Source organism: Myotis brandtii, unplaced genomic scaffold, assembly GCF_000412655.1.
Source record: "Myotis brandtii unplaced genomic scaffold, ASM41265v1 scaffold378, whole genome shotgun sequence".
In the NCBI taxonomy this organism is placed as follows: Eukaryota; Metazoa; Chordata; class Mammalia; order Chiroptera; family Vespertilionidae; genus Myotis; species Myotis brandtii.
Window position 1 is genome coordinate 1552490 of NW_005364521.1, and position 14900 is coordinate 1567389.

Consider the following 14900-nt stretch of genomic DNA (forward strand, 5'->3'; position numbering starts at 1 on the left):
AAGATTTATCCAAGGTCATTCAGCTGATAAGCCATAAGCTAAGACTCAAACCCAGGTCTATGCAATTCCATTCTGAGCACCCCCACCCCCAACCCAGCCATATCACAGCTGCCTCCTTCAACAATCCATATTCTTGCCTCACTTACTTTCTGTGACTTGAACATAACTATCCAGCCAGGATGGATTTCTATCCTCTTCAGTTGATCCCTGGCTTTAATTTCACCTTAAAAGCACTTATCCCATTACTGTACTTATCATCTTAAATATAACTACTATAAAATTCCTTTTCTGAAACCATTTCAATCCTTTACACCAGAAATTGTGTGTTTCTCTTAGAAGTACCAATCTTTCTGACCCCTTAAATATTTTGATTGCTTCTGACCCTTCTCTAAATGAAAAGATGGTTCTGTCTTGGTCCTAAATAGCTCAGGAAATAATGTGGTGGGATAAGCTTGACCAATTCAGCTTTACAGATCAATATCAGAAATCGCCTAGAATATTTTCAACAATTTATATCCATTCGCTATAGGTTCCTCCAAGAACTCTGTACCATCCTTTCATAACACTCAACATCTTTATAATTACAAGTTAAAATTTGTCTTCCTCTTATGGAGTCAGAGAACATAGTAGGAACTAATAAATATTTGTTAAACTAAATCAAAGTAAACTGGCCCACCATGTTCTCAACATTTCTTTCCCACTATTCCCAATAGCATACAATTCTGTTTCTGGCAGAGAGCAGTGGGGCCTCCATCATTATTTTGGTGCAGAGTTTCAATGATGATATTATGCCAAGTATGAGATCCAGCAAGACAGATATATTCAGGGTGGAGCCTAAAGCAAGAGGATTGGGCCATACATGACTAAAGCCCTAGATGAGCTGAGAGTCAAGAGACAAACTCAAAAAACCACAACCAGGCAAATGGTCAGGAGTCCAAATGGCCAGGGTCAGAGGTCAAGAAGTATTTAGTTATCAGATATCAGAGCAAGAGAGTGACTGTTTTTCTGCCTCCATTTCCCCAAGATCATTTATCTTCAGGAGATCCAAAAATACTGTCTGGCCCTAACCGGTTTGGCTCAGTGGATAGAGCATCAGCCTGCGGACTCAAGGGTCCCGGGTTCGATTCCAGTCAAGGGCATGTACCTTGGTTGCGGGCACATCCCCAGCGGGGGGGGTGCAAGAGGCAGCTGATCGATGTTTCTCTCTCATCGATGCTTCTAACTCTCTATCCCTCTCCCTTCCTCTCTGTAAAAAATCAATTAAAAACAAAACAAAAATACTGTCTGGAAAGGCCACTATTAAAAATAAAGCACATGTAAAATAAAAAGTAATGTACTGGCCAACTCTACTTGGAAACGTCCTACTGAGACAACGATTGGAGAGCAGTCATGCTGCTCAGCCTGTGTGCATTCTTTACTACAAATAAAATCAGAGAAGCGACATCTACTCTTTGGTGTTCTTGAAGGTGACTAAAGTGTTTCATTGTTACATGTCTCTTATGTCATCTCTCTCTCTCTCTCTCTCTCTCTCTGGTTCCTTTTAAGGCACTCTAAGCTATGGAAGGTCCTCCTACAGAGCTATCCCCTCCCTCTGAGCTCCAATCTCTCAGTAAGAACTCTACGTGCCTACAGGGCTTTCTGTCTAACAAAAAGTTGGAAAACCCACTGACCTATAGTAAACTACATTCTGAAAATACCCTCACCAACCATTATAAGCCTGGGGAGAACAGGTTACCACTGTTGGGAACAGACTAGCAATCGGGAATCTCAAAAGTTCCACTGATGACCAGGAACTCCAGCAGAGAACAACAAAGAAAGGTAAATCAGAGGGAAGGTGCCATCAGAGAGGGCAACCTGCTTCCTGAGACTAAATTCTTTGCTTTAGACAAGACTCCCTTTTTAGTACTTCCTGCCAAAGTACTTCCTGAGTACCAACAGGGAAGTGAGACTACAGTGTACTGGGAAAGGGGGAAATTTTAACCGAACGTGGCTGGAACAGATGTAGGGTCGGGGGAAGTTCTTGATGAGTGAGCTCAGTTCCCCCCAATTTTATACAGGTTTGTGGGGACAGAAGTGGCCAACACAAGCCAGCTACCACACTCCCCCGCCCTAAAGGACCATCCAAACACATGGAGGATAAGGCTTATTGATTGATGTTCTTACTTGGCAACATCTGTTTATTTTTAGGCCATACTCTGTCTATTTCAGACCTAGGTCTACAGGCCTATGATGATTTCCTTATCAGTTTTATTTTTATAACTTTTCATAAAAGATCTATGATCCCATTTTTTGTTACACAAGATATAAAACAGATTTAATAGAGATATAGAATCTGGAAGATAATATATTGAATGTTTATAGTGGTTATCTCAGGTAATGGCTTCTAGATTCCTTTTTTTCCTTTTTTATATTTTTCTGTATTTTCAAAACTTTAAAAATAATGAGCATGCACACATCCATAATCATAAAAAAATGTTACCAAAAAAAGGCTCTTATCCTCCATCTCCAAGGACAAAGACTTATAGGATCCAATGGTTAAAAAGAACTTCAAGCTCCTCTCATTTCAAATCTCATCTCCCACAGCCCCTCCATTCCATCTACTATGAATTTCAGCCACATCAAATTTCTCACCATTTCCCAAGTACCCAGGCTCTTTCATGACCATCCCATACCTTTGCACAGGCTGTTTTCTCTTCAGGAAATGCTTTTTATCATCTTAAGAGCTTCTACCCATCCTTCACAGCCCTATTCAAAAGTCCTCTTTCCTATAACAACCTCTCCAGCTATCCCAGGCAAAGCTGACACGCTCACTCTGAGTTTCCGCAGTGTGTGATTCCAGTACTGTACTATTCCAGCACTTACTGTATTAATTTATGTTTGTAACTATAAGTCTATCAAAGACAGGAATAGAAACTATATTTTACCCATTTTGTGTCCCCATATTAGATACATACTCAACTAATAAAAAATATTGGATTCCCTGCAGTACCCCTGCAAGTAGCACCTGGTCTCTCTACCTCATTCCCCTCTAAGCCATCAACTGGATTGCTCTGCATAGATACAATTATCCCTTCTGTGGATTAATTTTCCTGAATTATCTCTCAATCAGGGTTTGGGGAAAGCCTGGCTCTGCTTCATTACTAGTATGTGCCTCTAGACTGCAGTTCCTAGTCTGATCCCATGTACCCCAAAGCAAAATATCTGCAAGTGGTTGTGTGCAAAGTCCAGCACAAGGACATCTACATTCATTCATTCAATCAACAAATATTAGGTTCACCTGTTATGTAACAAGTGCTATTCCAGGTGCTAACAAAACAAATGAACAAAAGAAACAAAAGTCTTGTTCTTATAGAATTTCAATTCTGGTAAAAAGAAGAAATAAACAAAGAAGGGGAAATATCATATAGTCATACGTGCTCTGCTAAGAATTCATGTCAGCAGACCCAGTAGTTACTCCAGGGCTACTTAAGATTGAGTGGTCAGGAATTGACATGCAAGCTGAAAGCAGAATACCTAGAAGGAGCCAGCCATGTGACAATCCAGATGAAGAGGATTCCAGAAAGAGGAAAAATCTAAGTGCAAAGGCCCAAAGCAGATCCAAGCTTGGAGAATTCAAGGAACCAGGAAAGTGGACAGGTAATGTGGCCAATGTAGGCAGAGCATAGCTTTGTAAGCTGAGGTAGGGTTTTGGATTTAATTCTCATGCAGTGAGATGCTACTGGAAGGTTTGGAAACCAAGAGTGACATAATTATATTTAAACTGTGTAAGAATTACTGCTGGTTGCTGTGGGGAGAACAGATTATGAGGACAAGAGAAGAAGCAGGGAGACCACATAGGAATACTGTCTTTCAACTGGGGCCTATTTTGCTATTTTGCACTCCACCCCCCAGGGGACATCTGGCAATGTCTGGAGACATTTTTGGTTGTCACAATTTGGGGAGGGGAGTGCTACTGGTATCTATTGGGTGGAGGCCAGAAATGCTGCTCAACATCCCACATTGTGCAGGACATTCCCCCCTCAACAACAAAAAAATGATCCAGCCCAGAATTCGTAGAGTGCAGAGGTTGAGAAACCCTGAGTTAGGAAGATGTTGCCATGGTCCCAGCAAGAGGTGATGGTGGTCTGGGTCAGGATGGTGCAGATGGAGAAGGGAGGAAACTCGCTGCAATTAATATTTTGAAATATTAAAGGTTTTCTTCCAGATTTCCTTAGACCCCTTGGACCTGATTCAGGCAGGGAAAGCATTCTGTGTTCATTGCCTCAGAGAAAGACAATACAGAGAAAGACTCAATTCTTGGCTTTTGACTTTCCAAAGCCTAGCCCTCAGGGAGAATAAAAAGATATGTGGATTATGGACAATAGCTATGAGAGAATGTTTGATGACAAAGTGCCAGGTTATCACCCCTCTTACCCACCTTTCTCCTTACAGCCCTACACGTGAATAAAGATTTCAGGGAGTCAGGTGTATACAGATTTTATGCATGTGTAAGAAAATAACCTGCACCCTGTGTCACCCCAAACAAACCCAGGAACAGAGAGGAGCTGGGCCATTTCCCCAGGCAGAGCCCCAGGGAGAACTGGAGGAGGAGAGAGTGCTGGGCGTGGCAAGACAAGCCTGAGACAAATGTCCAGTCCCTCACCATCATGGCATGTGGGCCCCAGGATGACCCCTGATGCCTGCAAATCACATGGAAGGAGATGAAGCGGGGGCATGCAAAGGAGCCTCCGGATTTGAAAAAGGAGGATCCCTGGCACAGACTGACCCCTGAATACCCAGTAAGAAGGAGAAGAGACCAGTAGTGCCAAATCAAGCAAATGTCATTAAGTGCTGCCTGTTTCAACCTGGATTTGGGATACAACACTGGAGGAAATGAGAGAGGAAACCCCAAATTGACTTCGATTTGTTGCTGCCACCTCCAACAGAATAGAGATGTGAAATGGAATTAAGTTACAAAATATAAAGAAAAGCACATTTCTCATGCACCTGGATTTTTGGCTGAGATCTGTTCACTCTAACGTGCAATGGGCCATGGGCTTGTGTGTGTTCATCTGCACCATTATCACCTGGCACTAACTGTGCAATCCCAGGGGCAGTGCCTAGGCCCATTCAAGGCACCTTGAACACTGCCTGCAGCCTAGTGTACCCCCTTACTGTCATGCACAGATGGACACATGTGTACATGCCATGCATATTGATCAGGGGTGAGCTGTCACCAAATTACCATTTAAATCAATGGTTGAGCGCTCTGTAATTGGAAATGTCAAAACCAACATTTTCTAAGTGACCTCAAAAGAGCACACTGATATCACTTAGCTGAGCTGGATATGCTTTTGTCTTACCGCTTCCCTTCTTCAAATTGCCCTCTGAAAGAAGTATAAAAATTAGGGAAATGGGCAAAAGACAAAAAAGAGAAAGAATCTGGATAATCCACAAACCATGTACATTTCCAAAATGTAATCTCAAGAACAGAGTCTTGAAAGATGTTCCATGCAAAGGATCTATAGATGAAATAAGTTTGAGGAAAGCCCTGACCCCTTTTGGAGACTCCCACTACTTAACACATTCAAGATTCCCAGAAGTCCTGTGGGAAACAAACTTATTTCATTCAGTTTATGCTAAAACTTCCAAAACCTATTTGACCACAAATTTTTTCCACCCAACACCTCCACTTTCATGGAATACACCTAAAGAAACACTACTCCAAACATAAATTGGCCTAATAATTAAACAAATTTAAGAGAACAGAGCCAAAATCCCACTCCTGGCCAGCTAGGATATTTTAGAAATAGCAACAAGCCATCAGGAATGAAGCATTTACAAGTGCAATTGAGCCCGGGACACAGCTTTCTGCGTCCTGTGTTAGGCCAGAGGTTCTGAAATTCAGCATTTTTAGAAGGTCAACCCCTGTCACCTTCTTGGCACTTAGAAGGAAAGGGCCAGTTTCTGAACCAGCCTAACCTCTTCTCCTGATCTCTCCAATCCTTAACCTGTCATATACTTGCCTCATTCTGTTTTCCAAGGCACCACTCAGCTCTGCCTCCCAGGCAACCTCTCCTTGACAGCCAAGATATTTTATAAACATCAACAAGCCATCAGGAATGAAGCATTTACAAGTGAAACCACTGTCAGGGCTTGCCCCACCCGCCAGAGCAATTCAACTCCATACATTTATTGATCACCAATTAGATCCCAAGAACGAGACTATAGCAATAAATCAAACAGATAAAGCTTTTGCCCTTCTGGAAATATGGTCTAGAAGTGTCTGCTAGTCAGAATCCTTTTCTGAACATCAGTTTCCACATCTGGGAGGGAAAAAGTAGGAGACTTGGACCAGAAGACACTTAAGATTTTTGTTTCTATATTTTCAGGTTGATGAAGGTAGAGCTTATGCATATACAAGAAAATACATGACCTCTGTCAAGTATTTGTAGTATATATAGACTCTGTCAAGTCTATAGGAGTGTTTCCAGTCAGCTAGTTTCCCAAAGATGACTCCCTGTGGTGGGAGTGAAGGGACCTGACACAGCTAGGGGACATCAAGTGGGGACTAAGAGAGGTTGGATGAGAAGGTGCGTGGAAGTGTTAGGGAGGGTAGGAAGTCAAAGATTAAGACCCATCCCAGACTGCCCCCTCCAAAGAAGAAACCTTTGGGTTTCAGAGCCATGTTGCCTTGGTGTGCATCTTGCCTCCCTACACAACCAGAAGTCAGGAAGACTGGTTTAAACCCTAGCTCCGCCACTATTGGATATGTAATCATATGCAACTTACTTTGTTTCCCTGAACTATAGCCTTTAATCTATAAAATGGGACTAATAATGACTATCTCTCAAAAGTATTGGGATCACAAAATTAGATGCTGACTAAATGACTGAGACCTAGAGCTAAATAAAATTTAATTACCTCCCACTGCTAAATAAAGCTGTATAGCCTGAAGCATGGCTTATAACAGTCACTAAATGAATGGGTGAATGAATGAATGAATGATAGAGGTTTCTGCTAAGGAAAGGTCATCCCTAACAAATAAATGTTTGTTGTGAAAACTCCAGAAATAGCCAATATAGACCCCCACATCCACTAATTCCCCGGACTGGGAGGTGCCTGCAGTACAGTGCTCCACAGCCACACCCCACCCAGACTGTGACAAATATCACTTCATCAAATATCATCTTGGCTTCAACATATCAGCCTTCACCAAATCCCTACTAATAAATGTCTCCCCTATCAGAGACAAAGAAGGAAATTCAGCAAGCCAATAAAACCCCTGCTTTCAATGGAACAGAAAGTATGGGTGTTATCATGGGCTAAATGTTTGTGTCACCCACACACAAATTCAAATGTCAAAGGCCTAAGCCCCAATATGATGGTATTTTGTGGTGGGTGTGGCCTTAGGAGGTGATTAGGATTAGATGAGATAATGAGGGTGGTGACCTCCTGTTTGGGATTAGTGCCCTTTTAAGAAGAGAAAGACAGAGAGCTCACTCTCATCACACACTAAAGAAAGACCATTTGAGCACACAGCAAAAAGACAACCATCTATAGCCAGGAAATGGACTCTTAACAGAAATTGTATCTGCTGGCACCTTGATTTTGGACTTCTCAGGCTCCAGAATTGTGATAAATAAAAGTCTGTTGTTTAAACCACCCAGTCCATGATATTTTGTTATAGCAGCCTGAGATAAAATAAATGTCAAAGAAAATAACTGCTTGAGCCATGAGTTATAAGAGTAAAACTTATTAGTAACTTATCAGCCACTCCCCCAACCAATCGTGAGCCAAGCACATTGGGGAAACAAAGATGACCATAAGTGTTTCTGCCCTCAAGAGTTCAGAGCCAAAGGACTAAACACAAAATTGTAATAAAGGATAATAAGGCTCAGAATAGAAGGGCAGATGTGAGGGAATCACTAATTCTGCCTAGGAGAGTTAGGAAGGCATCATGGAAGAGGGTATCATTTGAGCTGGCACTGAAGGATGGTTAGGAGTTGGTGAGACAAAAAGAGGAGGGATGAGAGCAGAAAATGGGGAAAGAATTTGAGGTAGAAAAGGGTATGCAGAATCCAGAGACAAGGGATGTGGTTGTAAGAGCAGACAGGCCTGCCCTAGCTGGGTTGGCTCAGTGGATAGAGCATGGGCCTGCGGACTGAAGAGCAGACAGGCCTATTTATAGAGAAAACAACTGAAGATAAAGCAGGAAAATTGGCTGAAGGCCCATCACCAAGACTTTTTATGGACTTCACCTTGTAGGCCAGAAGTTGCAAACTGGTGGGCCATGAGCTGAAACTGTCCTACTGTCAGGTTTGTTCAGACACTGTAGTGTTTTTTAAATCTGAGTTGCCATTTAAAAATCAAGAGATTGTCTTTATGGCCTTAGATTTGGCAAAGAATTTTTAGATATGACACCAATTACATGAGGGAAAATAGAAAAATGGATACTCTGAACTTCATAAAAATTAAAAACTTTTGTGCTACTAAGGACACGATCAAAAATGTGAAAAGACAACCCACCGAATGGAAGAAAATATTTGTAAATCATATATCTGATAAGGGACTTATATGTGGAATATATAAAGAATACTTACAGCTCAATAATTTTAAGAAATTTTAAAAATAAAAATCAGGCCATTTTGTTTTAAAATCCAGATTCCCTTGAAACACTGAAAGAACTGGCCACTCTGGGCTCACATTTCATGGCGATGACAAACTGAAGCTGCGCAATGGCTGCCTCCTCTAGATAGCTCCCTAATCAGCCACCATCCCCATGACTCCTCACTGCTTTCCCAACTCAGCCTGCATTCCTCATTGAATCCTGTTGAAGGCAATCAGGGTTCCGAAGATGGTTGTCCAATCATTCTATGGCACAATCTCTTTAAGACTGAACTCATCTGGCCCTCAGTTGGAAATTTTGTGTTTTGTGTGTTGTTGTTTTCTTCACTGATTCTTTTCACCATATTCCAAGAAAACTGTTAGAAAGCCAAGAATATACCATATACTTTGCATCTCTCAAAACACCCAGCACAGGACTAAGAACAAAGTAGTATTGAATGAGTGCATAAATGAATGCATTCTCTGTGATCTTCTTCAATACCTGCTTTTCTTCCCCAAAATTATAGACTTTTGCTATTAAGATAGACTAAAATGATGAGAGGCATGTAATAAAAAATAAAACACTGAAGTCAATCACTGCGTTTCTATTTCAATTTTCCATTAGGTTGAAATGGAAATGGGAACTCTGAATAAATGTAGAACAGACCATTATGTCTGACAGCAAGATGAATTAGAGCCCAAGATACTGAGAATGCCTGCAAATAAGATTACCAAACACTATCAGTGGTCTTTGAGAGAATTATGAAAAATAGGATAGGTGCCAAAAAGCTGTAGATGGGCAAATGTTGTTCTAACTTCAAAAGGGGAACAAGTTAAAACTTGCCAGTTCCTGACTAGAGAATATGATGTCACTCTCAGGCAAGATTCTTGAACAGATTTGTAAAGGGACATTTGTGAGCACACCAGTCAGGAAGCAATGTCCACTTGGAACGAGCACAGGGTCACCAAGAACAAATCATATCAAATTCATTTCATTTTCCTTCTCTCTGACAAGGATCCTAGCTAGTGGATTGAAGAAATAGGGCAGATATAAATATATATGTTTGCAATGAGGGGTTGGGCAGTGAAAAGGCTAATTGAACCCTTGGGCTATATTAATAAAAGCATTACATACAGCGTAAGAGAGGTGGTAGTTGTTTTCTTTCTCTGACCACATCTAGAGGATCTCATTTAGAACTCAGTACCACTCTTGAAGAAGGCTTTTGATAGTATCATCTTTTAGAGGTCTATTTGGCAAAACCTCTTTAAAAGCATAAAGCTCGAGAGGATGCGGAGAAAAGGGAACACTCATGCACTGCTGGTGGGAATGCAGACTGGTGCAGCCACTATGGAAGACAGTATGGAGTTTCCTCAAAAAGTTAAAAATGGAACTCCCATTTGACCCAGTGATCCCACTTCTAGGAATATATCCCAAGAAACCAGAAACACCAATCAGAAAGGATATATGCATCCCTATGTTCATAGCAGCACAATTTACCATAGCGAATATCTGGAAACAGCCTAAGTGCCCATCAGCAGATGAATGGATTAGAAAACTGTGGTACATCTACACGATGGAATACTATGCTGCTGTAAAAAAGAAGGAACTCTTACCATTTGCAACAGCATGGATGGAACTGGAAAGCATTATGCTAAGTGAAATAAGCCAGTCAATGAAGGAAAAATACCACATGATCTCACACATTCATGGATAATAGAGACCATTACAAACTTTTGAACAATAATAGATACAGAGGCAGAGCTGCCTCAAACAGATTGTCAAACTGCAGCGGGAAGGCTGGGGAGATTTGGGGGGCAGGAGGGAGGGGGGTAAGAGATCAACCGAAGGACTTGTATGCATGCATATAAGCATAACCAATGGACATAAGACACTGGGGGGTAGGGGAGGCCAGGGGATTGTCAAGGGCGGGGAAAAAACATATGTAATACTCTTTGTAATACTTTAAGCAATAAAACAAAATATAAAATAAAAGCATAAAGCTCTCATCCAGATTTTTGCCATCTGTTGGAAAATGGAAAGATCTGGCTGGGCCTCCATTCCTAAATGGTCAACTGGTTGAATCCAGGTAGTGATTGCCCATTTGTACAGGACATGCACCCTCAGGCCCATCATAATCACTACCACCCCTTCTTACATTGCCTTTGCTGAGGTGGTGGAACACCTGTCACAAATCATCTTACTTGGCCATCATCACTCATTTATTCTACGTGCCAAGCACCCAAATGCATTGGAGTTTGCAACCGAGGATGCAGTAGAGTCAAAGGAGAGTGAAGATAAGCAGCAGAGAATTATTGTAAATCAACAAATGAGGATAATCACAGTCTAGGGGCTATGATCAGAGTCTCCAAACATCCAATGGGCAGTCATGGAGAAGAAGCATCTGTCTTGTTCTATGAAGTCCCAAGGGGCAGATACTATAGAACCAATAAATGGATGAGAGACTTATTTAACCCAGCATAAAACCACTTACAACAGCCAGAGCTGTCCAAAGATAGAGTATGTGGGCTTTGGAAGTGGTGAGTTCCCCATCACTGGAAATAAACAAGCATATGGTATACTACTGCATTGCAGGTATTTAATCAAAGGACTTCAAGTATCTGATGAAGCAAGAAAAGGCATGAGTCTGAAATTTTTTACAACAGGAAGAAAAACTGCTTTAAGACATTTCCTTTGTTGAGTCAATAAATTCTCCAAAAAGAGATAAAAGACAGTACGTTTACAAAGAACTCAGTATCATTTTTAAAAAATCAAAAGTTCCCCTCCCAGAAGTCACAGAGGACAAAATCTGTCTAACTAGGTGGTGTGTTTGCAACAGATTGGTCAAATGCTGCCCAGCGAGAAAGATAACTGGCATCAGGCATTATTTTTGGTGATTGGTCAAACATTCTTCAGAGGCAAGCAACAAAGGCAAGGGATCAAAGTAAGAGGGAAAACAATGGAATGCCACGAAGAGGCAGCCATCCCCGCCACAAAACTGCCATCTGCTACTGACATCAATCCTTCCAGGGGCAGCTGCAGGCAAACAATGTATCAGGGAACACTGGGCCTGGCAGAAAACCTGCTGCCTTCACATTTCAGCCTTGTGACCTTGGGCTAGTCATTTAACATTACGAAGCTTCAGTTTCATCACCTCTAACACCGAGTTCATGTGAACCCTTTCTGAACCTTGTGTAAACCAAGAGTAGTGATATCTGGGAGTAAGCCACAGAAACTGTAGAGCCCTGTGCACACAATAATAATGATGATGAACAAAGAATTTTGAAAGAAAAGACTCCAGATGGTTTGGGGCACAGCAGCATCCTGACCTTAATTGTGTGGGTGTCAACACTAACGGAATAAATTTAAACTCTTGTAAGTAGAATGCAGAGGCGTTTAGAGTCTGGAAGGGACAAGATCATTTGGGCACATTTCCTGCTGAAATGCATTACCTTGTATTTGCAAATTAGTTTTTAAAATAAAGGTGAAATGTAAAAAGTAAAAGAATCAGCCAGAGCCATAAATGTTTAATAGATCTTCCAGCAAAGTTCACTGGCCCAGTGGTAGCAATCCTTCAAAGTAATCAGCACATATCCTACCAACCTGTCCAAAACTCAGCATCCCCTTCTCTACTATGGCTTTTTTCAAGGGAACCTCCGTGTATTTTTTAAAAATCACACAATTTAGTCTTAGAAAATATAAACTCCCTAACTGGGTTTTTGTAGTGAGCAGTCAGGTAAATTCAAATCTCTGACAAGGGCTTGTTTCTAAATTTTCAGAAGGCTGAAACATCATAAGTCACTGTTTTCTACACTGAACTGAACACTAAAAGGGAGGAGAGCAGAGGGTTTTCTGCTTATTTCATCCTGGGGTCTACCCAGAGGTGATTAGCATGCGAGGTTCAACCAGAACTAAAAGGCACAAGACAGTTGGCGAGACTGGAAAAAAACTAAGGCTCTCCCCTGATGGCTGCTCCCCTCCCAAAGTTTCCCAAGCATCTGAAGTGTGTACAGAAGCTGTGACTGCCCGGCCTTCGGCCCTTCCTGGGGAGGCAACCGCCTTTCTGGGTCACTGAGTCTTGAGCTGCAGCAGCACCTAGAAGCAGGTGTGGCAACCTCAGATCGGCTGAGCCCCAAATAACCAACTTGCCCAACAGTCTACTCATCACCTCAAGGGGAGGGAGGCACCAACATCCACTGAAGATGTATCCTGTCTTTACTCTTTCTAAGAGAGACCACAACACACCCGTTCACAGCAAGGAGAACTGTGACCAGAAAGAAAACAGATGCTAAGAGGGGCAGGCCCCAGCTTCCCTAAGGGTACATCCTCAGAGAAAGGGTGAGTATGAGGAATGGTGCTTTCAGGTTTTCCTTGCCAAAGCTAAGCCTAGAACTCATGAGGGTGGGAGAAGCCTGGCCTGTATGAGGGTTCTGCCTGCATTTGTCTATGCGATTGTGTCCAGTGTCCTTTCCGCCTCGCTATTGTGGATTTAGGGAGGGGCTTCTGAGAGGGGTGTGCACCGAAGCTGGAACACGCAGCCAGAGGTCATCTCACCCTCCTGGCTGGCTTCCCCTGGCACCACGGAAGCCAGGCAGCACCTACCAGCCGACACAGCGCACTGAGCTGTTGGCTTTGAATGAAAGCTGATGACCCTAAACGCTAGTGCATGGAAGGTGACTGGGGCTGCACACTGCAAGAGAATATATTTTCTGCACCAAGCTCCTTCCTTATACCTAAATGCCTGCATTAGTTTGGATCAATATGCCCCATAACAGTTAATCCATGGCAACCCAGGCCAACCAAGAGACTGACAAAGCAGTGCAGCCTCCCTGTGCTACTTCCCTGGGCACATGCATGTGAATTTCAGCCCAGAGAAAGGCGCAGAGGCAAAGCAACAACAACATCAAGGAGAAAGAAAAAAACATAGTAGACCGTAACAAATAGACACCATATTAAGGGACTTTCAGGAGGCCTTAGAGTGACATGTGACGGCCAAGATGATGGAGTACCTGAGACACTCCTAAATCCGGGGTCGGATCCTCCTCGCACACCTGCAATGCAGTGATCGCTACCACTTCATAATCCATACACCCAGCACCAGCGCTCTCTGCAGCTGAAACCAGTCTGGACTTGTACAGCTGCCACTGTTTCTCCTCACAATAAGATTATTGATGCATAACAACATTTCATCATGGCAGGGAGGAAAACGGGGAAAAGCCAAAGCAAGGGAATAAGAAAGGGGAGGGGAGGCATGAGTCCCCGGCCCGCATCTCACCTTTTATTTGGGCTTCATATTCAGCAATGATCTCTTTGTCTTTCTTGAACTTAGTTTGAGATGACATCTTCCAACGTGGCCAAAGGCACTGACAGGCTATTTAATTTATATCTCCTTTTCTTCCCGTATTCTCTCTCACACGGCTCTGGTCGATTTCACAGGTTTAGGGGCTAATCTCTTTCACTTGGCTGCAGAGCCAGGGGGGAAAAAATCCCTCTCCTGGAAGGAAAATAATCTTTACTCGCCGAAAAATGTCTCTAGTAGATTGGTCTGGTCAGCTCCTCTTGCAAAAGAATCACCACCACCCTAGGAGCACAGTAACCTGCCCCAGATTTTCAAGATTTTTCTTCAAAAAAATAAAAACCAAGAGCACTCACACACACACACACACTCACACACACACACACTCACACATGCACTCGCACACTCATCTGGACACGCACACACACAGTCACAATGCACACACACACACCCTCACTCACACCCATTCACCCACTCACACACTCACACACACACAGACACACATCCACAAGAGGTGCGGCGCCTCCTTGGTGCTGCAGTCAGTCTCTGGCTGTCTTTCCAAGGCTCAGCTAAGGAGATGGTCAGGTTGCCAAAGGGCCAGTCATCTCGCATCCTCCCTCCCTTCAGCGCCTCTGCTCTGATGTACAGTGAGGATCAAAGCCAGAAGAGCGAGAAGGAAGTTCTGCTGCAAGGCTTAAGCTCCGGTGAACCCAGAGTAGGACTGCTCGCCCTGCAGGGCTGGCTGAGCACTCCCCCACCAACCTCGCCCTCGTCACTAAGCTCCACCTCCCGGATTTTATAACAACTGACACATTGTAGCCTACAGGAGAGCAGAACTCACTGCAAGCAAAAAGGGGAAGAGACAGTCACAAAAGGGAAGGCAGCAGGAAAAAGAATCAGGCTAGGAAAGCCAGAGAGGCCCCTACAAACTCCTACCATTAGCAGTGGGATTAGGGAATTTTCTTCCAAAATCTCTGAAAGGTCCACCTTTTCTTTGTACTGTGCAATTTATCCAATTTC

At 42.9% G+C, this 14900-nt stretch overlaps 1 protein-coding gene across 4 annotated transcripts in view; it reads right to left on the bottom strand.

Annotated features, from left to right (window-relative positions):
* The window catches only part of SRGAP3 (SLIT-ROBO Rho GTPase activating protein 3), a 231422-nt gene extending 217155 nt beyond the window's left edge, over positions 1-14267 (bottom strand). For all 4 annotated transcript variants that reach the window (XM_014544690.1, XM_014544691.1, XM_014544693.1 and 1 more), the window contains exon 1: positions 13860-14267. In XM_014544690.1, coding sequence (XP_014400176.1) covers positions 13860-13926 — 67 coding nt within the window. In that variant the 5' untranslated portion in view covers positions 13927-14267. The remainder of the gene's footprint in view (positions 1-13859) is intronic.
* Between the last annotated feature and the right edge of the window lie 633 nt (positions 14268-14900).